The sequence below is a fragment of the Schistocerca serialis genome, chromosome 3 (genome assembly GCF_023864345.2).
Source record: "Schistocerca serialis cubense isolate TAMUIC-IGC-003099 chromosome 3, iqSchSeri2.2, whole genome shotgun sequence".
NCBI classification, from domain to species: Eukaryota; Metazoa; Arthropoda; class Insecta; order Orthoptera; family Acrididae; genus Schistocerca; species Schistocerca serialis.
Window position 1 is genome coordinate 80,102,779 of NC_064640.1, and position 24,914 is coordinate 80,127,692.

Sequence of the window (24,914 nt, forward strand, 5' to 3'; positions counted from 1 at the left end):
ATGTTGATACAATTTTTTCTATCCCTTTTTTTAAATCTCTTATTGCAGTAGATAGTAATGATCTTTCTTTTACGTGTATTGTTGATTCTGAAGATGCCTGTTGCGCAGACAAAACCAAAGAAACTTCATGACCAAGACAGGTAAATAAAAAATTATGATAAAAACATTATTAATAACTACAGGAAGTCTGACACACAATGCGAGTGCTGTGTGGGAACCAATGATGGCAGACCAGCTTGGATCACCAGTGACATTCTGGCTGGTTCCTCTGATTCTAGCAAGTAGCTTACTGGTTTTTAATACACTGAAGCAGCTTGGAGGGAGACAGACAAAAGTGTTGCAAAATTTAGCACTTCAAATTGGTGTGTCAGCAGCTATGTTCACAGAGCTGTGCACAACCTCAAACTGCAACCTCACAAAGCAACAGTATGTAAACTTGCCAAAGAATAGACAATGCAAACCTGAAAATCCTCACTGATTACATTGACACCACATGTACAGTATGATGAATGGAGTGTGGTACATAATTAGTGCCACAAAAATTACTGGACTAATCTTTATCCAGTGAACCTTAACTTCTGAATGCTATATGAACAATATATTGCAAACTTCTTTTTGAAGGAATCACTATGAATTCTCAGGTCAAGAATTCTCATAATTAATCTAACCGATAGCACATTTCAATTTCTCTACAAAAAAATTCTGATGGAGTGATGAATTACACATTTCAGTAAAAACATTACTTATCTTTCAAGAAGAGGTTCTAACTATTAAATTAGAAAAGCTATCAGCACTGTTGGAGAGCTATTTCTAATGAATTGTTCATTTTCTTAATTTCAGAAAGGACTGCCTACATGAATTATTATTACAAATCACTGTACCAAAAATAAACAAAATATTAGGGAAAGATTAAGAGTAGGATACTGTTCTAAAAAACTAACTAGTACAGGACACACTTACATCTGCATGACTACACAGCATGTTTCAGATGAAATAATAAATATAAATTTTAGGAGGTTTTAGAATACATTACTCTGAAGAAAACATTCAGTGTAATGCAGTGGCAGCTATTGATATCTGAATTGGATGTTGCACTGAAGTTTAAGTGTCGCAAGTGAGAAAAGTCTATCTCTGCACCTGGCTTCCCGAGATTCGCTATGATGTAAACAACTCTAGAATTCATGGTGTATGAAGGTCACAAAATTCAATTTTTTAAATCCAATTTATATTCCTGGGAAAACTTAGAAATATATCTATGACAGAAAAATAGATGTGGAAAAGAGCATGCTACAATTCATAGACTGTCTAGAAAAAACTCTAGTCATGTGTGATGAGCTAAATTCTGAGTAGAAATATCATTTACAAGACTGAAAATAAAAGACAAATTACACACTTCACAGCCACATAGCCATGACCATTTTATTAATATTCATTCTAAATGCTCTCTTAAAGTATCAATTTCATGTATTAATATTTTGCACAATATTAGAAACCAGTAATAGTCATCCAAGTCTCTTTACAGCCAGCTGCTTCTCATCAGAAAGGTGGGAGAAGTCTGTACCCTGTAAATTATTTACACTATTCATTTTCAATTGCACTCCACAATCCAGAAGCTGAGAAACAAGCTAGTTCTCACTTTCCAGAATGTGTTAGATACAGCAACACACAGAAAACTATGGTATGATGAACAATAACACTGAATCACTTTCAAACACCACAGTGACTATACACAAGTCTCTTAGAAATAATATTCACAAAACAGGTGAATATTACGGCTGCAGTAACATGAAAAATCTACACACTTTCCAAAACGTCACACTGTTAGCATTAAACTAAGCTCTATTTGTGATTGACAAAAATATATGATGCTGTTATTCTGATGAGAACACATTTCATCTGAATATCAACCCTCACAACAAATTTGTGAAGAAACAAAAATTGTTATGATTGTGGTTGAAATGTCAATATTGGTAATATCGTGGGTGGCAAAACTGTGTTCACTATTGACTTTGATGACAAATTAACATTGCAGGAGCAGAGAAAGTTGCAAGAAATGTCCTCTGTAGAGTAATGCTATTTAACTGTTTCCTGTTAGGGAGTTTGCATACTTGACTGCAACACCCTGTGACATCACTGGTGAATATGCTACCTGGTGCTATGGCCAGACCACAATTACTACTTGCTCGAAGTACAATGGCCCACTAAGAGTTAATGTAGGACTGCAAATCCCCGAGTTTCCTTCAAGCCCAGCAGGATTTGTAAGTTTCTTACGAGATAACAAGATGTTGAATGACCGAAGATAGTTCATTATAATATATTTCATGGTGTATATTTGGCTTCCTAAACCAAGAAAATAATAAAAGGGGACAAATGAAGTGAAAAATTATTGGGCGTTGTACAATACTGCAACAATACTACGCACAGCCACTGGTATAAGGTGTGTCCAATTTTTGATGGTTACAGAGAGACAGCTGTAACAATGCAACTCAAATAAACGCTCACAGAAGGTTTTAAGCAAAGAAACGATTTAAGTTAGAAGCTGATTTCCATAAATTCCACCTATGACTTCAAAATACTTTCGAATTCTCCAGATAGCACTGCATGTAGCTCTTCCAAGATCGTCTTAGCGTTCTTTTATGAGAGCAGCACTATTGAGAAACTGAGTGGTCAATTTGTATCTTGTGTTCACTACTTCTTTGTGGTCTTGGCATTTAAACCACCCTCACACACAAAAATCTGGAGGGGAAAGCTACAGGGACCTTAGTGGCCAATAAATGTGACCATTTTTGTCTAACTATCTTCGCAGAATGTTAGGTTTAGATGATGTGTCACCTGGGAACTAAGAATGTGCAGGGACCTCTTCATTCTGGAAGAACATACCCATCTTTGTAGCGAAAGGAACCTCTACAAATAAAACGTTAGGTTAATTTTCAAGAAACTCTAGATAAGTGGACCTTGTAAGACAATTTGATAAAACAAGCAATCTAGTCAAGTGATAGCAAATAAGCTGTCTTGAGAATGTGTGTCCACAAAAGCATGTAGGTTTCTGTCAGATCACCAATATGAGTTATGAGTGTTATTGCTTCTGATATAAGTGAAAGCAGGTTCATCAACAATATGATATACTCTCCAATTAGCCAACAACAAAACTCCAATCATCTACCTTCAACTCCTTCTCGAAGGTGTTGAATCTACTGCAACTGATAGTGACAGAGATACTGCATATCTAACGTACAATGTCCACTGTGTTTTCTTATGTGGAACGCCAATATGTGTAGAAATTCATTCTCTCTCTCTCTCTCTCTCTCTCTCTCTCTCTCTCTCTCTCTGTGTGTGTGTGTGTGTGTGTGTGTGTGTGTGTGTGTGTGTGTGTGTGTGTTGAAGGACAGTGTTTTACCAACTGAATAATTTTTTATACTTCATCCACACACTGTTCATTTGCACATTCAAATAATCTTGAATGAGGCACTCTGCAGTTATGAAATCGTCTACCATTTTCTCTACAAGCAGTAGAAGTATTTCCATTTTAAAAAAATTTTTTAAACATCTAAATTACTTTATTATCGGATCTTTTAGGAAGTGAAGAACAATGTCATTTCTGGCAATTTTCTTATGTGCTTTCTGAATGCATGAGAGTTAAAAATTCTTCATATTCTGATGCAATATTTGTGTTTCACTACCGTAATCAACAATCTTTTCAAGAATTGCATTATGAAGAGCACTAGTCTCATTGACACTCACACCCAAATTGTGCGCAGTGACAATTCTTAGAATCATCAAATTTAATGACTGCTACACATTTCTTAATGTCCTCAAGTTAAGCAATCACTACTTACCAAAACGAATCATGTCACACATGCAGGTGCTTTCCAGTGCAAGTCGTGCAAGTTTTGGTGCATGATACTTGCGAATAGCAACACGTTGTTCTTCTGTTCGCTCCAGACGCCCCGAGTAGTGATTTTGGAGTGATCGCAGGGCAGCAGTGAAGGCTGCATGTGAAGCATTTAATTGGTCCTTAAACTACAAAAAAGGAATGCACTGCTTAGTGAAATTATTAATTAGCAACTAAGGGGGGGGGGGGGGGGGGGGGGCACAATACAGGGAAGACAATTTTAAAATATACACTAGAGTGCAACGAGTACACAAGAATCACTGTAAATGGCCACCACATCAGAACTCCTTCCATTGACCAGGCAAGTGATTCAAAAACACAGAAAAGCAGTGCGTTAGATCCGGAATGTCTCAGTCATCAATGCACTTTCATTGTGAGCTTACTGCAGTTTACAGTCTAACACTACAAAGATATTATTTGGTCAGTCATATACGGAGCCTGAATCCTCAAACCCCTTGAAGAATATCTGACAGGCTGTAGACTCAGTAGCTTTTTACGTGACAGTAAATTTTATGTCACAGTTTTGGCAGCAGCAGCAAGAATAAGAAGTATTTGCTAAAGGCCAATGCAAGATTACTTAAAAGTAATCATAACAGGACCAGTCACAGTTTTAAAAAATTTAAAAAAGCAACAACAACAACAAGCAACCAACACTTTCGCTGTCAGCGCTACAGATGCCACTGAAGATGTTTCATTACAAACTCTGTATCAGACTCCAAGCTATTTACCTATAGGCCATAAAAGCAGCTTGAAGAAATATAGAAATAGGCCTGTCTGTTGTAAAGTCAGAAGCACTGAGACTGGCCCACAAATGATTGAAGAAATGTGTTCTTCACAGCTGAATCCCCTTTCAATTTGCAGGAGTCATCATACCGACAAGTATGTCATTAGGACCTACAGTCAGTTTTGATATAGTGTCTTTGTTCACGATGGTTCCAGTTGATGAAGCTCTCTCCCATATAGCCGATATGTTCCCTACTGATATAGTAGCCTTGTTCCAACACTGTCTATCCTCAACCTATTTTCGGTACAATGGTGAATTTTATGAACAGATCGATGGGGTAGCCATGGAAAGCCCCCTAAGTCCCACAATTGCGAATTTATTCATGGAATATTTTGAACATCAAGCACTGCAGTCGGCCAAAAAAAGCCCCTCGAAGTGGTATCGGTATGTGGATGATACCTTTGTAATATGGAATCATGAGGAAGAAGACTTGAATGATTTTCTGGTACACTTAAATAGCATCAACCCAAATATTAAATTTACTATGGAGAAGGAGAAGAATGGACTACTTAACTTCTTGGATGTATCAGTTATCAAAGGGGCGGATGGGACCTTAGGCCATAAGGTCCACAGGAAAGGTACACATACTGATCGCTACCTCCATAGGAACTCAAACCACCACCCTAGGCAAAAGAGGAGGGGGGGTCATAAAAACACTAGTGGATAGGGCCAATAATATTTGTGAACCAGGCTACTTACAAGAAGAACTAAATCATTTACGAATGGCCCTTGCGAAAAATGGTTATACGAAAAACGAGATTAACCGAGCACTTCACCCAAATAGAAAAATGCCTAAAAATAGGAGACAGCAACAACCATCAGCTGGAAAAGTATTTCTTCCTTTCATCCATAATATCACGGATCGCATTGGAAAAGTGCTAGCCAAGTTTCAGGTAGAGACCATTTTTAGACCTACTAAGAAAATTAGTGAATGCCTAAGATCAACAAAAGATGCTCGTCACCCCCTAGCCACCCCCGGGGTATATAAAATTCCGTGTAGTTGTGGCAGGGTTTACATAGGAACTACAAAAAGAAGCATCAATACACGGTTGACGGAGCACAAAAGAAACTGTCGCTTGGGACATATCGACAAATCGGCAGTAGCGGAACATGTTTTTAAGGATGGAGATCACGAAATAAAATTTGGTGAAACAAGCGTGCTAGCGAGGACATCGCACTATTATACACGTATGTATAGAGAGGCAATTGAAATCCACAAACATCAATACAATTTTAATCGTAAAGAAGAAGGATTAAAATTGGATAAGATATGGCGGTTGACGTTGCATCAATCACGTGACAATCGATTGCCTGCAATCTAGAGAACAGACGATAGCCAGAGATAGCTGCACATCGACGTCACGTGACGTGTGGTGGCGCCCCCTACGATCTCTATATAAGCGGCGGCCCCAGCTCCTAACAGCCAGTTGTCGACTCACCTCGGTTAATGTAAAGCAAGTTTCCAACTGTGACTTTCTAATGCAAGGGACTGGGGGAAGTAGATGCTCTTGTTCCTTGCACACATCATAAATGAAATGATATTCGTGGATGTGGAGTAAGTCAAAAACTCAAACATATTTCCCTTTAAAAGGCTGTAACATACTTGCCAAAAAATGTGTAAATGTAAGGGAAAACTTCAAAAAGTAAGTTACACATGTCATCCCACACTAAGACCACTGCGCAGCAAGAGTGAAGCATGTCAAAAGAGAGTACATGTTTTGGGTTCCCTTACAGAGACAGTTTTGCTGTAGCAGGATTAACAGGTGAACCACAGTGTGTGAGTGATGTGGCACGGCAATTGGAAATGTACTTTCAAAGTTGAAGTAGGAGGGACAGTACGGTTCTTGTGGGCAAAATGTCTAACTTCCACACAGATTCCCACTGAAATTCTGGAGGTATATGGGCCAAATGCAATGTCACATTAAGAAATAGTGAAATGGTGCTATTTGGGTAATACTGATCAGGAGAGAATGGCTTTGACATCTACCACAGGTGAAACTGTCCACGGAATCAAGGATCTGATTTGCAGTAATCACAGATTTTCCAGTGATGATCACACTCACACAGAAGTTCTCGAATGGCTCCACAACTAAGGAGCAGATTCCTTATAGAGGAATTTAACGACTGTAGAACATTCAGATCATTGTTCTATAAACATAGTCGCCAAGGCTCTATAAGCCTTGGCGACTACATTGAAAAACAGCATCATGTATCTGTGTCACTCTGAAGTGTAGTGCAACATTCAAGAAAAGTTACTTGGCCTGCCATAATAATGTGTAACTTACTTTCTGTCGTCCCTTGTATACTGCAGTGAGGTGCGTATGATAAGTCTTTGATTATTACAGCCATACACCACCACATCGAAAATTGTTTACATTGACGACATTACTGCACTGAAGATGTGCAGAAGTAAGATTAATAAGCTGAACTTTCACTAGTAGCTAGACTTTTAAGGCTGCTGGCAAGTTACCGAAAATGTGTATTCTTGAATAATGGACACATATCTGAACTAAAGTGACTTTAAAGATTCTTCTTATTTGTAGTATTTATTCAATAAACAGAGCTGTTGGTATGAAGATGACATACAATATATTGGGAAGCAGGAGTTAGTACCCACAGTTACCTGAATAGGCATCTACATGATGTTCAAGTTCACAGATAATTCTTATTAAATGCTTTTTAACTATGAAAAATTTACTTTGGCCTAATGAGTTAACCCCAAAAAATGATTCAATATGGAGGAGATGGACAAAAATATGGAAACACTAAAAATCTTACATGCTTAATACAGTGCAGGAAACCTGTTGGGATTCAAAGAAGCATCCAGTCACCTCAGAAAGCATAAATACAGCTCCAATATGGTTTTCAAGGGAATCATATCATTCTTCCTGCAAAACAGTGGCAAGTTCAAATAACTATGATGGATGTGGATAAAGATCATACACCCTTCTCTCCAAAGTAGAACACAAAGGCTGAATATTATTGAGATCTGGTGACTATGTTGGCCAGGACATATACAACAATTAAAACTCTTGCTCACAAAATCAGGCCTGGTTGATGCAAGTTGTGTTAGTGTGGGCCACTGTTTTGGAACACAGCACCACAATTGGGTACAAAGTTTGTACCATAGGTTGGACATGATCAGCCAAAATGGTCATATAAACCTTGGCAGTAATGCGACTGTGCTCAGTACCCATGTAGCTCATGGAATACCATAATACAGCTGCTCAAATCATCAACAAACCCCAACTGTGTTTCATTCTTTAGGCAGAAAGTCTGCCATAAGCTGAAAACAATGGGTAATAAAACTCATCTGAGCAAATGACTTTCTCCCATTGCTCCAAAGTCCCGGTTTTAGGGCCTCAGCACCGTGTTTTCCTGTTACACGCATTTGCATCACTGATGACTGGTTTTGGAATTACAGCTCGCCCTCCATCCTCCAGTTCCCTGCTTACTGAGTTGCCTTTGTGTCGTTTTGGTGCTGACAGGGTTTGCGAGTGTGACTGTGACATTCAGTTCTGCACTGATTTCTGCAGCTGCCATCCACTCCTTTTTCGTCACATTCCTCTTAAATAACTGTTTGTCAAGATCACTTAAACATACTTTGCCTGCATTGTGACTTAGTGGATGATGATTTTCTGCTTTCCCTGCATGCGGTACGAATCTAATACACTGTGCCTTGAAACATCAAACACTTCTACTCTGGTAGCAGCCACCATACAAGCATCATCAATAGTTTTCAAATAAGTAAGGGCTTTTTTTAAATAAATATGTTGCATTTTTCATTACATATCCATGTACCTGTGGTCACACTATCTCCAAAGAGGCAGATTATGTGCATTCCGTTTGACGACAACTTCATAAATGGAAGTAGGTAAATCATTATTGTTCATCTACATCTACATCTACATCTATATACTCCGCAAGCCACCCAACAGTGTGTGGCGGTGGGCACTTTACGTGCCACTGTCATTACCTCCCTTTCCTGTTCCAGTCGCATATGGTTCGCGGGAAGAACAACTGTCTGAAAGCCTCCATGCGCACTCTAATCTCTCTAATTTTACATTCGTGATCTCCTCGGGAGGTATAAGTAGGGGGAAGCAATATATTCGATACCTCATCCAGAAACACACCCTCTCGAAACCTGGCGAGCAAGCTACACCACGATGCAGAGCGCCTCTCTTGCAGAGTCTGCCACTTGAGTTTGTTAAACATCTCCGTAACGCTATCACGGTTACCAAATAACCCTGTGACGAAACGCGCCGCTCTTCTTTGGATCTTCTCTATCTCCTCCGTCAACCCGATCTGGTACGGATCCCACACTGATGAGCAATACTCAAGTATAGGTCGAACGAGTGTTTTGTAAGCCACCTCCTTTGTTGATGGACTACATTTTCTAAGGACTCTCCCAATGAATCTCAACCTGGTACCCGCCTTACCAACAAATAATTTTATATGATAATTCCACTTCAAATCGTTCCGCACGCATACTCCCAGATATTTTACAGAAGTAACTGCTACCAGTGTTTGTTCCGCTATCATTTAATCATACAATAAAGGATCCTTCTATCTATGTATTCGCAATACATTACATTTGTCTATGTTAAGGGTCAGTTGCCACTCCCTGCACCAAGTGCCTATCCGCTGCAGATCTTCCTGCATTTCGCTACAATTTTCTAATGCTGCAACTTCTCTGTATACTACAGCATCATCCGCGAAAAGCCGCATGGGACTTCCGACACTATCTACTAGGTCATTTATGTATATTGTGAAAAGCAATGGTCCCATAACACTCCCCTGTGGCACACCAGAGGTTACTTTAACGTCTGTAGACGTCTCTCCATTGATAACAACATGCTGTGTTCAGTTTCCTAAAATCTCTTCAATCCAGCCACACAGCTGGTCTGATATTCCGTAGGCTCTTACTTTGTTTATCAGGCAACAGTGCGGAACTGTATCGAACGCCTTCCGGAAGTCAAGAAAAATAGCATCTACCTGGTAGCCTGTATCTAATATTTTCTGGGTCTCATGAACAAATAAAGCGAGTTGAGTCTCACACGATCGCTGTTTCCGGAATCCATGTTGATTCCTACATAGTAGATTCTGGGTTTCCAAAAACGACATGATACTCGAGCAAAAAACATGTTCTAAAATTCTACAACAGATCGACGTCAGAGATATAGGTCTATAGTTTTGCGCATCTGCTCGACGACCCTTCTTGAAGACTGGGACTACCTGTGCTCTTTTCCAATCATTTGGAACCTTCCGTTCCTCTAGAGACTTGCGGTACACGGCTGTTAGAAAGGGGGCAAGTTCTTTCGCGTACTCTGTGTAGAATCGAATTGATATCCCGTCAGATCCAGTGGACTTTCCTCTATTGAGTGATTCCAGTTGCTTTTCTATTCCTTGGACACTTATTTCGATGTCAGCCATTTTTTCGTTTGTGCGAGGATTTAGAGAAGGAACTGCAGTGCGGTCTTCCTCTGTGAAACAGCTTTGGAAAAAGGTGTTTAGTATTTCAGCTTTACGCGTGTCATCCTCTGTTTCAATGCCATCATCATCCCGGAGTGTCTGGATATGCTGTTTCGAGCCACTTACTGATTTAACGTAAGACCAGAACTTCGTAGGATTTTCTGTCAAGTTGGTACATAGAATTTTACTTTCGAATACACTGAACGCTTCACGCATAGCCCTTCTTACGCTAACTTTGACATTGTTTAGCTTCTGTTTGTCTGAGAGGTTTTGGCTGCGTTTAAACTTGGAGTGAAGCTCTCTTTGCTTTCGCAGTAGTTTCCTAACTTTGTTGTTGTACCACGGTGGGTTTTTCCTGTCCCTCACAGTTTTACTCGGCACGTACCTGTCTAAAACGCATTTTACGATTGCCTTGAACTTTTTCCATAAACACTCAACATTGTCAGTGTCGAACCAGAAATTTTCAGTTTGATCTGTTAGGTAGTCCGAAATCTGCCTTCTATTACTCTTGCTAAACAGATAAACCTTCCTCCCTTTTTTTATATTCCTACTAACTTCCATATTCAGGGATGCTGCAATGGCCTTATGATCACTGATTCCCTGTTCTGTACATACAGAGTCGAAAAGTTCGGGTCTGTTTGTTATCAGTAGGTCCAAGATGTTATCTCCACGAGTCGGTTCTCTGTTTAATTGCTCGAGGTAATTTTCAGATAGTGCACTCAGTATAATGTCACTCGATGCTCTGTCCCTACCACCCGTCCTAAACATCTGAGTGTCCCAGTCTATATCTGGTAAATTGAAATCTCCACCTAAGACTATAACATGCTGAGAAAATTTATGTGAAATGTATTCCAGATTTTCTCTCAGTTGTTCTGCCACTAATGCTGCTGAGTCGGGAGGTCGGTAAAAGGAGCCAATTATTAACCTAGCTCAGTTGTTGAGTGTAACCCCCACCCATAATAATTCACAGGAACTATCCACTTCTATTTCACTACAGGATAAACTACTACTAACAGCGACGAACACTCCACCACCGGTTGCATGCAATCTATCCTTTCTAAACACCGTCTGTACCTTTGTAAAAATTTCGGCAGAATTTATCTCTGGCTTCAACCAGCTTTCTGTACCTATAACGATTTCGGCTTCGGTGCTTTCTATCAGCACTTGAAGTTCTGGTACTTTACCAACGCAGTTTCGACAGTTTACAATTACAATACTGATTGCTGCTTGTTCCCCGCATGTCCTGACTTTGCCCTGCACCCGTTGAGGCTGTTGCCCTTTCTGTACTTGCCCAAGGCCATCTAACCTAAAAAACCGCCCAGCCCACGGCACACAACCCTTGCTACCCGTGTAGCCGCTTGTTGCGTGTAGTGGACTCCTGACCTATCCAGCAGAACCCGAAACCCCACCACCCTATGGCGCAAGTCGAGGAATCTGCAGCCCACACGGTCGCAGAACCGTCTCAGCCTCTGATTCAGACCCTCCACTCGGCTCTGTACCAAAGGTCCGCAGTCAGTCCTGTCGACGATGCCGCAGATGGTGAGCTCTGCTTTCATCCCGCTAGCGAGACTGGCAGTCTTCACCAATTCAGATAGCCGCCGGAAGCCAGAGAGGATTTCCTCGGATCCGTAGCGACACACATCATTGGTGCCGACATGAGCGACCACCTGCAGATGGGTGCACCCTGTACCCTTCATGGCATTCGGAAGGACCCTTTCCACATCTGGAATGACTCCCCCTGGTATGCACACGGAGTGCACATTGGTTTTCTTCCCCTCTCTTGCTGCCATATCCCTAAGGGGCCCCATTGTTACACCTTAGCCCTAAATTATTCTGATGTAATAAGGATGCTGACATTTTACACCAAGTGAAGCAACTTTGAGGAAACAGAATTTCCTGTGAATGCTGGAAATTTTCAACTAATAGGTTTTTATCTGAATACAGTATACCAAAATTATGTACTTTAGTTTCTTTCTCAAACTGCATGTTGTTACAATTCTGGCATCTATTGAAACTTCATTGTTTTTCTGTCCTCCCTACCCTAAAAAAGGTGCTGCTCTTAGAACAATATTACTCAGTCATCTAAATTTATAATTTTTTTTTTATGTATGTATGTGTGTAACTTATGTAAAGAAATCTGTGAAATTTATAATTTACTAAACAATTTTTAGTCATAGATTAATGAAATGAAAATGTCTGCGTGTGTAAATATATACTTTTGAGCAAGTTGTCATTTATATAAAATGGTACATGCTTAGGACAATGTGTAGGACATGTGTTACGTAAAAGGTGGAGTGCTTTTGTACTGAATGGAAGTTAACTGTGGAAATCATGAAAGGTGGCTTGGTTTTTTGGAATGCTACCTGTAGAAAGAGTGGTAACAAGAAGAGAGAGTCTGTGGGCAGCAGCGAAAGATGTAACACTCAGATGGAGCAGGCGATGTCTTGTCTGGAAATTGATGCACAGTAGCCTCGGATAACAGCTGCTGAATTATTACAGCTTTGGTATGAGTTGTTGGGCTATGTTATGGACATTAAAATGATGCCATGAAGAATTAATTAGCCCATATTTCAAGAAATTTGTACACCATACCATGGACAGTGTAGCAGCCATTACTATCTGCCACATCCAATGGCTACAGCCAACACCTTACAAACTGTATAATTAGAATCATAGAAGCATGAACCATTAATTCAAAATTAATGTTTTTGAATAATTATTAAGTTACATAAAATTTGGTTCATCCTGTTATTTTATTCCCAATATTCACCTATATAGGTATATTTCCTGGTATCTGATTATTCCGATTAAATCTTTTATAAAAACATTTGAGTATCTACAAGCACTAATTTTCATCACCGAATACCAGATTCGTTGTCTGAGAAAGTGACAAAATCAAGGAAAGCATGACTACAAGTGAACATTTAACAAAGAAGTGTACAATGGGGCTTCATGTAAGGCGAAATGTCTGAAAATAATTGTTGTGGACTAGCCTTTAACGTAAAGATAAAAGTACTGTATGGTTTATGTAATAGATTTGCTAAAGTGAAATTTTGCTCAAGTATTTTGCTTAGACACTTTCCGATAAATTTAACGATTTTAATATTCTTACTCTGTTTGTGGCAATAAGTAAAGTGAAAGTGAGTAAATAAGTTTTTAGTGAAGTAGAAATAAATTCTTATGGTTATAAATGAAATTCAGAAAAGTACAAAGAGTTATGAAACGAAAATTGCTTATGCGACTCAGTAACACTGAAGTAGGGTTGCATATAAATACTGAATGACAATAAGAGCGACCAAACCCTCCCTACCTTTGGCTTTTGACATTATTTGTTAAGAGAAAGATATAAATAATTATCTTAATAAATTTAAATGTGTGTATTATGCTATTAGAATATGTAAGTATTAAATTTGTTGGTTATACAAAAATGCAAACAACCAAGTCCCAAGTATGGAGAGCTTCTCTGAATGATGTGAGACCCACAAACAGCAAGAGTTGTTTGAATAGCAAGCACATGATCGGACAATTGTAAAAGGATACGTTATATCTGGCTATCTGATTAATAAATTCATTGCTGGTGAAAAATGTATTCCTTCATACTTATTCCAATTAATTCATTAGTACAAGGGAAGATTGAATTCAGAGCTAAGTTCCGACTGAATTTCAATTCGACAGTCGAGAAAGTGAAAGGGAATCCTCAAAAGTTGGCCTACAGTTTTCACATGACAACTACCTACCAACCAACTTTACTTTCTCTTTACTAACTTTCTTACATTCTTACCTTCCAATTTCTTGCTGAAAGTTTACTGCAATGTGTCAAAACAAGTCTATGGCTGTTTCTTCTATTATCTGTTGCCGCTCCCCATCGCTCTTTACTCTCCTCCCCCCTTAACCTGTCTGGATCTAATCTTGCCTTATTTAATTAAGCCTGAAGGGCAACAATGTTCCCCTCCTGCTCCACTCTCTTCCCACCTCTACAGCATATCCTGAAAAATCGCTAAAGAGTCTTATTTACCTGCTGAACACTCATGCCACTACAGTCACCCTAATGGGAAATATAACCACAGCATCCATATAATCATACCCTGAACTAACAATTCTAAGGCAAATCTAAGAAAGTAAAATCACCGAGGAAGTGGACAATGCATTTACAAAAATTTTGGCCAATATGCAACTAGGCCTGTATGCAGACTTGGTGAAACAAACAAAATGTGCACTACCTTTTGGAAATTGAACTAAGAAAAAGATAACCTCTACTTACACATATTGGCAAAAACTAAATAAATAAATACGCTAGTGGCCATTAAAATTGCTACACCATGAAAATGATGTGCTACAGACAGGAAATTTAACCGACAGGAAGATGATGATGTGATACGCAAATGCTTAGCTTATCAGAGCATTCACACAAGGTTGGCACCGGTGGTGACACCTACAACTTGCTGACATGAGGAAAGTTTCCAACATATTTCTCATACACAAACAGCAATTGACTGGTGTTGCCTGGTGAAACGTCGTCGTGATGCCCAGTGTACAGAGGAGAAATGCGTACCATCATGTTTCTGACTTTGATAAAGGTCGGATTGAAGCCTATCGCGATTGCGGTTTACCTTATCGCAACATTGCTGCTCGTGTTGGTCGAGATCCAATGACTGTTAGCAGAATATGGAATCGGTGGGTTCAGGAGGGTAATACGGAACGCCGTGCAGGACCCCAATGGCCTCGTATCACTAGCAGTTGAGATGACAGGCATCTTATCCGCATGGCTGTAACAGATCGTGCAGCCACGTCTCAATCCCTGAGTCAACAGATGGGGAGGTTTGCAAGACAAAAACCATATGCACAAACAGTTTGACAACGTTTGCAGCAGCAGGGACTATCAGCTTGGAGACCATGGCTGCGGTTACCCTTGACGCAGCATCACAGACAGGAGCGCCTGCGATGGTGTACTCAATGACGAACCTGGGTGCAAGAATGCCAAAACGTCATTTCTTCAGATGAATGCAGGTTGTGTTTACAGCATCATGATGATCACATCCATGTTTGGCGACATCATGGTGAACGCACATTGGAAGAGTGTATTCGTCATCGCCATACTGGCATATTACCTGGCATGATGGAAGAGGGGGCCATTGGTTACACATCTCAGTCACCTCTTCTTCGCATTGACGGCACTTTGAACAGTGGACATTACATTTCAGATGTGTTTACGACCCGTGGCTCTACCCTTCGTTTGATCCCTGTGAAACCCTACATTTTAGCAGGATAATGCATGACCGCATGTTGCAGGTCCTGTACGGGCCTTTCTGGATATAGAAAATGTTCAACTGCTGCCCTGGCCAGCACATTCTCCAGATCTCTCACCAATTCAAAAACGTCTTGTCAATGGTGGCCGAGCAACTGTCTCATCGCAATACGCCAGTCACTACTCTTGATGAACTGTGGTATTGTATTGAAGCTGCATGGGCAGCTGTACCTGTACACGCCATCCAAGGTCTGTTTGACTCAATGCCCAGGCATATCGAGGCTGTTATTACGGCCAGAGGATCTATGCACCCAAATTGCGTGTAAATGTAATCACATGTCAGTTCTAGTATAATATATTTGTCCAATGAATACCTGTTTATCATCTGCATTTCTTCTTGGTGAAGCAATTTTAATGGCCAGTAGTGTAAAAATAAAAAATAAAAAGGAAAAAAACTGTCTCGAGTTTCTTTGCATGGCCATCCTCCACAGCAAGCACAGAAATAATTGGTTTCGTAAATAAAAATGCCTTGTCTTGCTGCGCTGTGTTTTATTTTCCCAGACTCATTTCACATTTTTTCACTTTAAGGTGGGATCCATAGCAATAGAGTTATGATAAGACTTTTGCTCTGATATGTATTATTTGTACATTATAAAACAGTTCACTGCTTGCTTTTTATGTAAATAAGTGATTACTTCTGGTTCTTTCTGTTTTTAGTTGTAATCTGGGTTTTCTCTCACCTGGTCACATGTAGGTCGCAATGCCACTATTTATGAAACATAAGCTTTTTTCCGTTTTTCAAACCTTTTAATTCCTATTTTTTATTTTGTTGCACCTGTTTTGAGGTGCTCCCATCTTCGGTCACTAGTATAGACATAACTCCAATATACACATAACTATTTTGAGTTCACTGTGTATCTCATCCTGTTTGGTTTGTTTACGTATGCATACATGTAGCCAACCGGCCCCAGAGCCGGGGTCAAGGGAGGACTTTTTTTCCCATTTGATTCGAGCTTTGGTTTAAATATTATGTGCTAGCCACAGGGGGGCGGGCGGAGGGAGAGGTTCAGGGGGGGAGGGAGAGGTTCAGGGGGGGGGGGGGGAGGGAGAGGTTCAGGGGGGGGGAGGGAGTGGTTCAGGGGGGGGGAGGGAGTGGTTCAGGGGGGGGGGGGGAGGGAGTGGTTCAGGGGGGGGAGGGAGTGGTTCAGGGGGGGGAGGGAGTGGTTCAGGGGGGGGGGAGGGAGTGGTTCAGGGGGGGGAGGGGGGGAGGGAGAGGTTCAGGGGGGGGAGGGAGAGGTTCAGGGGGGGGAGGGAGAGGTTCAGGGGGGGAGGGAGAGGTTCAGTGGGGGAGGGAGAGGTTCAGTGGGGGGAGGGAGAGGTTCAGTGGGGGGAGGGAGAGTTTCAGGGGGGGAGGGAGAGTTTCAGGGGGGGAGGGAGAGTTTCAGGGGGGGAGGGAGAGTTTCAGGGGGGGAGGGAGAGTTTCAGGGGGGGAGGGAGAGTTTCAGGGGGGGAGGGAGAGTTTCAGGGGGGGAGGGAGAGCTTCACGGGGGGAGGGAGAGGTTCAGGGGGGAGGGAGAGGTTCAGGGTAACATTGGGCTGGGCTAGAACTTGGATGGGTAACCATCCGGTCTGCCAAGCACTGTTGGCAAGTGAGGTGCACTCAGCCCTTGTGAAGCAAACTGAAGAGCTACTTGATTGAGAAGTAGCGAGTCCAGTCTCATAAACTGACACACAGCTGGGAGAGTGGTGTGCTGACCACTTGTCCCCCCGTATCCGCATCCAATGACGCTTGTGGGCTGAGGATGACATGGAGTCTGGTTGGTACCATTGAGCCTTCACATGGCCTGTTGGGGTGGAGTTTAGTTTCTTCTCTAATGGTTGGTTTGTGATTGTGTTCTCTCAAGTGTTCTGCAAATGCGGAGTCGTTTGTCCCATACCTCCAGGCTCTCATGTGTTCTTTGTATCAGACATTAAATGTTCTGCCGGTTTGTCCAATGTATCTGCCATGACAATCTGTAATTGATATATATGACACACACACACACACACACACACACACACCTGCTTTCTGGTTATATCTGTGTCATTTTAGTTTTGGTGTGTATTTTTGGATAGAATTGCCTGTTGTGCATGATATGTTTATTCCCTGTCTTTTGAAAACGTGATTGTATGTGTAAGTTTGTGTTTGTATGTCATTGTGTACCATCTTGTGTTTTCTCTGATATTTTCCTGATTATTTTGTGTAGTTGTTATGGTACTGAGTGATTGTGTTTGGTTCTGTTGTGATGATGTTAGTAGTTTTGTGCTTTCTGCTTTTATTTTACTTTTAATTTTGTTGTTTAGCTTTGTGACTATATTACTATTGCACCCACTATTTTGAGCTATCTGCATTAATATGTCCAGTTTTTTTTTGTGCCTTTCTTTGTTGAGTAGGACTGTGCTGAGTCTGTGGAGCATGTGTCTAAGTGCTGCTTCCTTTAGTGAATGGGTGGTTCAAGGATTGGGGGATGATAATGTCTGTTGCTGTGTGTTTACAGTAAATTTCAAACATATGCTTACTTATTTGCTTTTTGATTGTTATATCTAGGAAGTTAATTTGGTTATTCGCTTCTCTCTCCATTGTGAATTTTATATTTTTATGTACCTTGTTGAGGCCAGTATGTAATTTTTTTTTTCAATTTTTTTGTGGTTCATCTATTAAGCACTCTTCTGCCCTTCTTTTTGTGAAAATGATCTGTTGAATGTGGTTTATAGAAATATTTGCTAAGGCTCCTCATACTGGGGACCCCACTGTTATTCCTTTTTCTTCTAAATAAAATTCATTAATGAAATGGAAGTAATTTTGTTCTGTTATGAGCTTTATTAATGTGTTCATCAGGGAGTTGACTGTGTTTTCAGGTTCTTATCTATGATTTCTATTGTTTCTGGTACTGGTATGTTGTAATACATGCTTTCTATATCAAATGAGATGAGTGTTGCTGTGTCGGATTTTTATATCTTTTATTTGTTGTATTTGCTGTGTAGTGTTTTTAATGGTTCTGTCTCCTTGGACTTTGACATTTTCAGACAGTAATTTTAACATGTATCCTCTTGCTTGCTTGTAAGTGGGGGATTTTCTGAAATCCAGTATTGGTCTCGCAGGAAGAATTACACTCCTGGAAATTGAAATAAGAACACCGTGAATTCATTGTCCCAGGAAGGGGAAACTTTATTGACGCATTCCTGGGGTCAGATACATCACATGATCACGCTGACAGAACCACAGGCACATAGACACAGGCAACAGAGCATGCACAATGTCGGCACTAGTACAGTGTATATCCACCTTCCGCAGCAATGCAGGCTGCTATTCTCCCATGGAGACGATCGTAGAGATGCTGGATGTAGTCCTGTGGAACGGCTTGCCATGCCATTTCCACCTGGCACCTCAGTTGGACCAGCGTTCGTGCTGGACATGCAGACCGCGTGAGACGACGCTTCATCCAGTCCCAAACATGCTCAATGGGGGACAGATCCGGAGATCTTGCTGGCCTGGCTAGTTGACTTACACCTTCTAGAGCACGTTGGTTGGCACGGGATACATGCGGACGTGCATTGTCCTGTTGGAACAGCAAGTTCCCTTGCCGGTCTAGGAATGGTAGAACGATGGGTTCGATGACGGTTTGGATGTACCGTGCACTATTCAGTGTCCCCTCGACGATCACCAGTGGTGTACGGCCAGTGTAGGAGATCGCTCCCCACACCATGATGCCGGGTGTTGGCCCTGTGTGCCTCGGTCGTATGCAGTCCTGATTGTGGCGCTCACCTGCACGGCGCCAAACACGCATACGACCATCATTGGCACCAAGGCAGAAGCGACTCTCATCGCTGAAGACGACGCGTCTCCATTCGTCCCTCCATTCACGCCTGTCGCGACACCACTGGAGGCGGGCTGCACGATGTTGGGGCGTGAGCGGAAGACGGCCTAACGGCGTGCGGGACCGTAGCCCAGCTTCATGGAGACGGTTGCGAATGGTAATCGCTGATACCCCAGGAGCAACAGTGTCCCTAATTTGCTGGGAAGTGGCGGTGCGGTCCCCTACGGCACTGCATAGGATCCTACGGTCTTGGCGTGCATCCGTGCGTCGCTGCGGTCCGGTCCCAGGTCGACGGGCACGTGCACCTTCCGCCGACCACTGGCGACAACATCGATGAACTGTGGAGACCTCACGCCCCACGTGTTGAGCAATTCGGCGGTACGTCCACCCGGCCTCCTGCATGCCCACTATACGCCCTCGCTCAAAGTCCGTCAACTGCACATACGGTTCACGTCCACGCTGTCGCGGCATGCTACCAGTGTTAAAGACTGCGATGGAGCTCCGTATGCCACGGCAAACTGGCTGACACTGACGGCGGCGGTGCACAAATACTGCGCAGCTAGCGCCATTCGACGGCCAACACCGCGGTTCCTGGTGTGTCCGCTGTGCCGTGCGTGTGATCATTGCTTGTACAGCCCTCTCGCAGTGTCCGAAGCAAGTATGGTGGGTCTGACACACCGGTGTCAATGTGTTCTTTTTTCCATTTCCAGGAGTGTAGTTTGTGGATTTTTGGTTGCTTATGGAGGACAGGTGCAGCAGTCCAAAGTCACACAAAAACTGCTGTACAATGACTGGAAACAGTTCCATGAACCTCACCACAAAACATTTAAACCAAAACTCAAATCAAATGGGAAAACACACACACACACACACACACAAGATTAGATACACAGTGAACTCAAAGTAGTGTTATGTCTATACTTATGTATAGTGTTATGTATTAGTGTTATGTCTATACTTTTATTTAATCGTATGGCTAGGGCATCCCATCGGGCAGGTCATTCGCTGGGTGCCAATCTTTCAATTTGACACTACTTCGGCGACCTGCAGTTAATGATGATGATGATGATGATGATGATGATGATGACAGCACAACACCCAGTCCCTTGGTGGAGCAAATTCCCCGACCCAGCCGGGAATCGAACCCGGGCCCAGAGGATTGACAATCCGTCATGCTGACCAATCAGCTACCGGGGGCGGACATGTCTGTACTAGTGACAGAAGGCTGAGAATGCATAAAAACAGCAAGTGGAAACAAAATGAAAAGTGGGAAGAAAAATGTTCTAAACACTAAAAACATGTTTATATTTTGTAAATAGAGCGGTAGTGCAACCTCCATGTGACCAGATGAGAGGAAACACCGATGCCGACTAAAAACAGGAAGAACTGTAAGTAATCATATATTTACATAAAAAGCAAGCAGTGAACTGTTTTATAATCTATGAATAATACATACCAAAACAAAAGTATATCATAACTGTATCATTATAGATTCCATTGATAATGCATTTAAGTGAGTAAAGGCAAAATGCTTCTGGGAAAATAAATGAGAGTGCAGCAAGAAAAGGCATTTTTATTTACAAAACAAAAAAGATACTGTCTCTATTTATTGCACGAAAACAAAAGACATGATCTACACAGCTTTACAGTCTTCAAATTTTCTCAAATAATTCATAAATAAAAGTGAAATTTTTAATAATCTGCATTAAACACACACTGACATATGTACCTACAGCATAATATGTACTGTTTAAATCACGAATGACAAATTTGCATGCTTTCCTGAATCATATAATGTGGTAAACTAAATTATGTTATTACAAGCTCAATAACTTATATTTATGACAGTACAAAACTTGTCCATCTCTCCTTGCACAGTGTTAACTGATAATCCTCACTTTCAGCTTAGCAGTTGATATGCAAACATGAAAAGATAAATATAAGATGAAATTCTGGATGGATGGCTGGATCAAAGGATAGGTGGTTTGATTGACTGACTGACTGACTGACTGACACTGACTATGACTGATTTGAGTTCAAGGCACATATCATGTGAGTCATTAGTGCCCATAAGTTTTGGATGCAATTCTGTTCGTATATGGCACTGGTAATTTCAGAGGTACTCTCCCTTTGATCAAGTAGTTCAGATTCTTATATGGTATAAATTCACTGAAGACGTTCCAAGAACCAGTTCATTTTCTTGGTTTGATTCACATCTTTCAGGTCAGATTATCCTCCTGTCATAAGGTATATACATAATGTGTAGCAGTTCAACAGATCAGAGTGGCTACTAAGACTGTGTGATGTTCACACAGGTTGCAGAGCTCACTGGCTGCACTAGACTCTTATGGGACACTGATGAACATAGTCCACTGGTACTCCTTACTGTAGGTAGAAGGTATATGTTTGGCAATTACCTGATTAGAAAAAATGCTCTTAACTAAGCGGGATGGACTCAATGAGTCTATCATTTCAGTTGCAACTTGTTTTCTCCAGTCAGCATCCAATCTCCGTGGAAGAGCCCAAGGGAACTTGAATGAATACAGGAGCTTCCTTAGTCTTTCCATAAAAGAGTGAAGTAACGTAGATGAACTTGAAGGGTTCACCTCAATATTGTAAGCAGCATTCAGTATCTGTAAAAACAAACTGAAGAATGTAACACAAGATATTTCTAACTGACACAGTGTCTTCCTATAAAATAATTTAAAAAATTTCACACTTATTCAAACAGTAAAAAGAGGCAAAAAAGAAATGGGGTGTTATAAAATTATGAAAAGTTTTGAGGCTGCACACACTATAACAGAAGCGAACCAAAAGAACACATCAGGAATGAGTTGCCATCCACAGCAGCAATTTAAGCATTAAAACTGAAATTAAAAGTCATAAAATAAGTAGCAGTGTAGCTTCTGAAATATGGGAAACACTAATGCTGTACTTGAACAACATACAGGGCCTAGGTGGGGAGGGGAGGGGAGGGGAGGGGAGGGGAGGAAGTGAGAGGGATGGAGGGAGAGAAGTCACATGTCAATGTCATATGCAAAGAGGGAAATACAAACATAAAATATATTAAACTGAACATAATGGAAACAATATCACTGACAACTGCATCTTGGTATTATACATTAATGTGTTTCTCTGCAACGCCTCAAGCAACTGCACATCACAGATTCGGACATCATGGTTAGTTTTGATGTGGTATCGCTGTTCACCAGGGTCCCACTGAAAGACTCACTAGAACTGATTGCAGAGAAATTTGATGGTGCTCTGTTGGACCTGTTCAGTCATACACTGACATCCACGTATTTCCTGTACAGAAACCAATATTACGAGCAAACTGAAGGTGTAGCTATGGGCAGCCCACTGTCCCCTGTGGTTGCCAACATGTTTATGGAGAGTTTTGAGGAGAGGGCATTGGAGACAGCCACATTCAAACCCACATGCTTCTTTAGGTATGTGGATGACACCTTCGTGATCTGGCCACATGGGATGGACAGGCTCAATGAGTTTCTTGAACATCTTAACTCATGCCACCCTAATATCAAGTTCACCATGGAACTGGAGAAGAATGGCCAGCTGTCATTTCTGGATGTACTAGTCCAGAGGAAAGCAGATGGATCAATTGGCTACAGTGTGTACCGAAAACCTACACACACTGATTTATATCTGCAGGCCAGCAGTTGTCACCACCCTGCACAGAAGAATGGGGTTCTGAAGACTTTGGTCCACAGAGCACGTGCCCTATCAGACCAAGAGAATCTACCCATAGAGATAGAACGTCTCAAAACAGTTTTCTCCAAGAATGGATACATGGACAGACAAATTGAGAGGGCACTCCGACCAGCCACTATACCACAGGTTCCTGAAGAAGACCAAGATGAAGCAAGGAAGGTGGCATATCTGCCCTATGCTGGCTCTATTTCTGCCAGAATCAGTAGGATCCTGCGTAAACACAATATCAAGTGTGTTTTCTGTCCATCCAACAAGATCGGGGGACTGCTGGGGAGTGTCAAAGACGACCTGGGGTTACGAAAACCAGGGATTTACAATATACCTTGCCTATGTGGCATGTCCTACATTGGCCAGACGACAAGAACTGTGGAGATCAGGTGCAAAGAACATCAGAGGCACACTAGATTAAGACAGGTGACTAAGTCAGCCATTGCTGAACACTGTCTAGAGCTAGATCATGCCATGAAGTATGAGGATACCAAGATTCTAGCACAAACACCCAGATTTTGGGACAGTGTCATAAGAGAATCGATTGAGATTAAAATGGCTGACGATCTTTTGAATCGTGACACAGGGTACCAGCTAAGCAGAGCCTGGGATCCGGCTCTGGAATTGTTAAAGGAGCAACGGGGCCAGCTGCAACACTACACAAACAGAAGAACCAGAGACATGGAGATGGTAAACGAGCCCCTGACGGACTGCCAGGAGCACCAGACCGAAGATGGAACACCCAGAAGTGGGACTGGTGGGCACGGACCGCAGAGGGAACATCCAGAGCTGCAGCAGATGAAAAACGGAGCAGCAACGCTCCAGCAGGTCACAGGGAATGGGCGCGGACCACAGAGGAAGCGCCTGCAGCCGTTGGTGGAGGGGGAAGTCCATAGGCATAAATACTGGACCAGATCCACTCGAGGAGCAGTCTCAGGTCGCACCTGATGAAGGTCTCGAGCTACGTGACCGAAATATCGTGCAAGTACGACGCTGATATCCGGCAGAACACCCGACAACCCAAGATGTCAGTTCAATTACTGTCACACGAAGCCTTCTTCAGGTCGACTACATATGAGATGTCACAGCAGCTTTGTCTGTGCTATAAGGTGCCTATCCTCTAGAAGTCACATGGGAGAGGTATCCTACAATATTTTAACTGTATGAGACGATCACGTCTGAGAGATTTCAAGTGTTTATTTCTTGAAGTGTTTTATTTTAATTGTTATTGCTTAGCATTGAAATATCTACTGGAAGCAGACACAACAACCTAGTGCCCCTTAGACATTCCCTGATGGCACACGCAACCTGTCATCTAAATTACCAAATGACTAATCTGGTGCAAAGGCACCCATTTTGAGTTCTTTCTTGTTAAAACTATTTTCAAGTTATCTATTGGCTTTCAGGAGCAACAAAATTTTGGTTTTCAATATGTCATGCAATTATTGGCCAAATTTGAAATGCTATCATAACCTACTCATTCAGAGGTATAATGTTACATTAAGGTTTAGGTAGGTAAAACAAGTATTAAAGTTAGGAACAGTGTATATGTCTTGAGGCAGCATTACTAAAGGCATGCAAATTACCCAGCTTATATTCATCCATTATTTAAGAATGAGAGTATTCTGTGACAGCCAATGAGCTTGGCACACAATTTCGAACCCCAACAACAGTGTTCCTCCCTGACACCTCCCAAAGAAATGATGAAAGGAGAAGAATTCATTGCTTCTTCATTTTGACTGTCCATGCAGCTATACTTCAGCATCAGTCATGACATTTTTATTTATTGCTTCTTTACTACTATATCTCTTTACAACACATTTTGCAGAAAATACCCACATACCACTGAATGTATATGTAAAATTATATCGTTGTACAACAAATAGTTAAGGAGCTATAATCTCATAACACTGAGATGGGTGTAAAACTAGAATTTGCTTAGGACAG

General features: G+C 41.6%; 1 protein-coding gene across 2 annotated transcripts in view; it reads right to left on the reverse strand.

The window, feature by feature from the left end:
• Positions 1-24,914, reverse strand: part of LOC126469740 (dual serine/threonine and tyrosine protein kinase-like) — a 339,571-nt gene that overhangs the window by 114,815 nt on the left and 199,842 nt on the right. For both annotated transcript variants that reach the window (XM_050096949.1, XM_050096948.1), the window contains 2 exons: positions 21,668-21,883; positions 3,837-4,020 (listed from right to left, as the gene is read on the reverse strand). In XM_050096949.1, the coding sequence (XP_049952906.1) occupies positions 3,837-4,020; positions 21,668-21,883 (400 nt within the window). The remainder of the gene's footprint in view (positions 1-3,836; positions 4,021-21,667; positions 21,884-24,914) is intronic.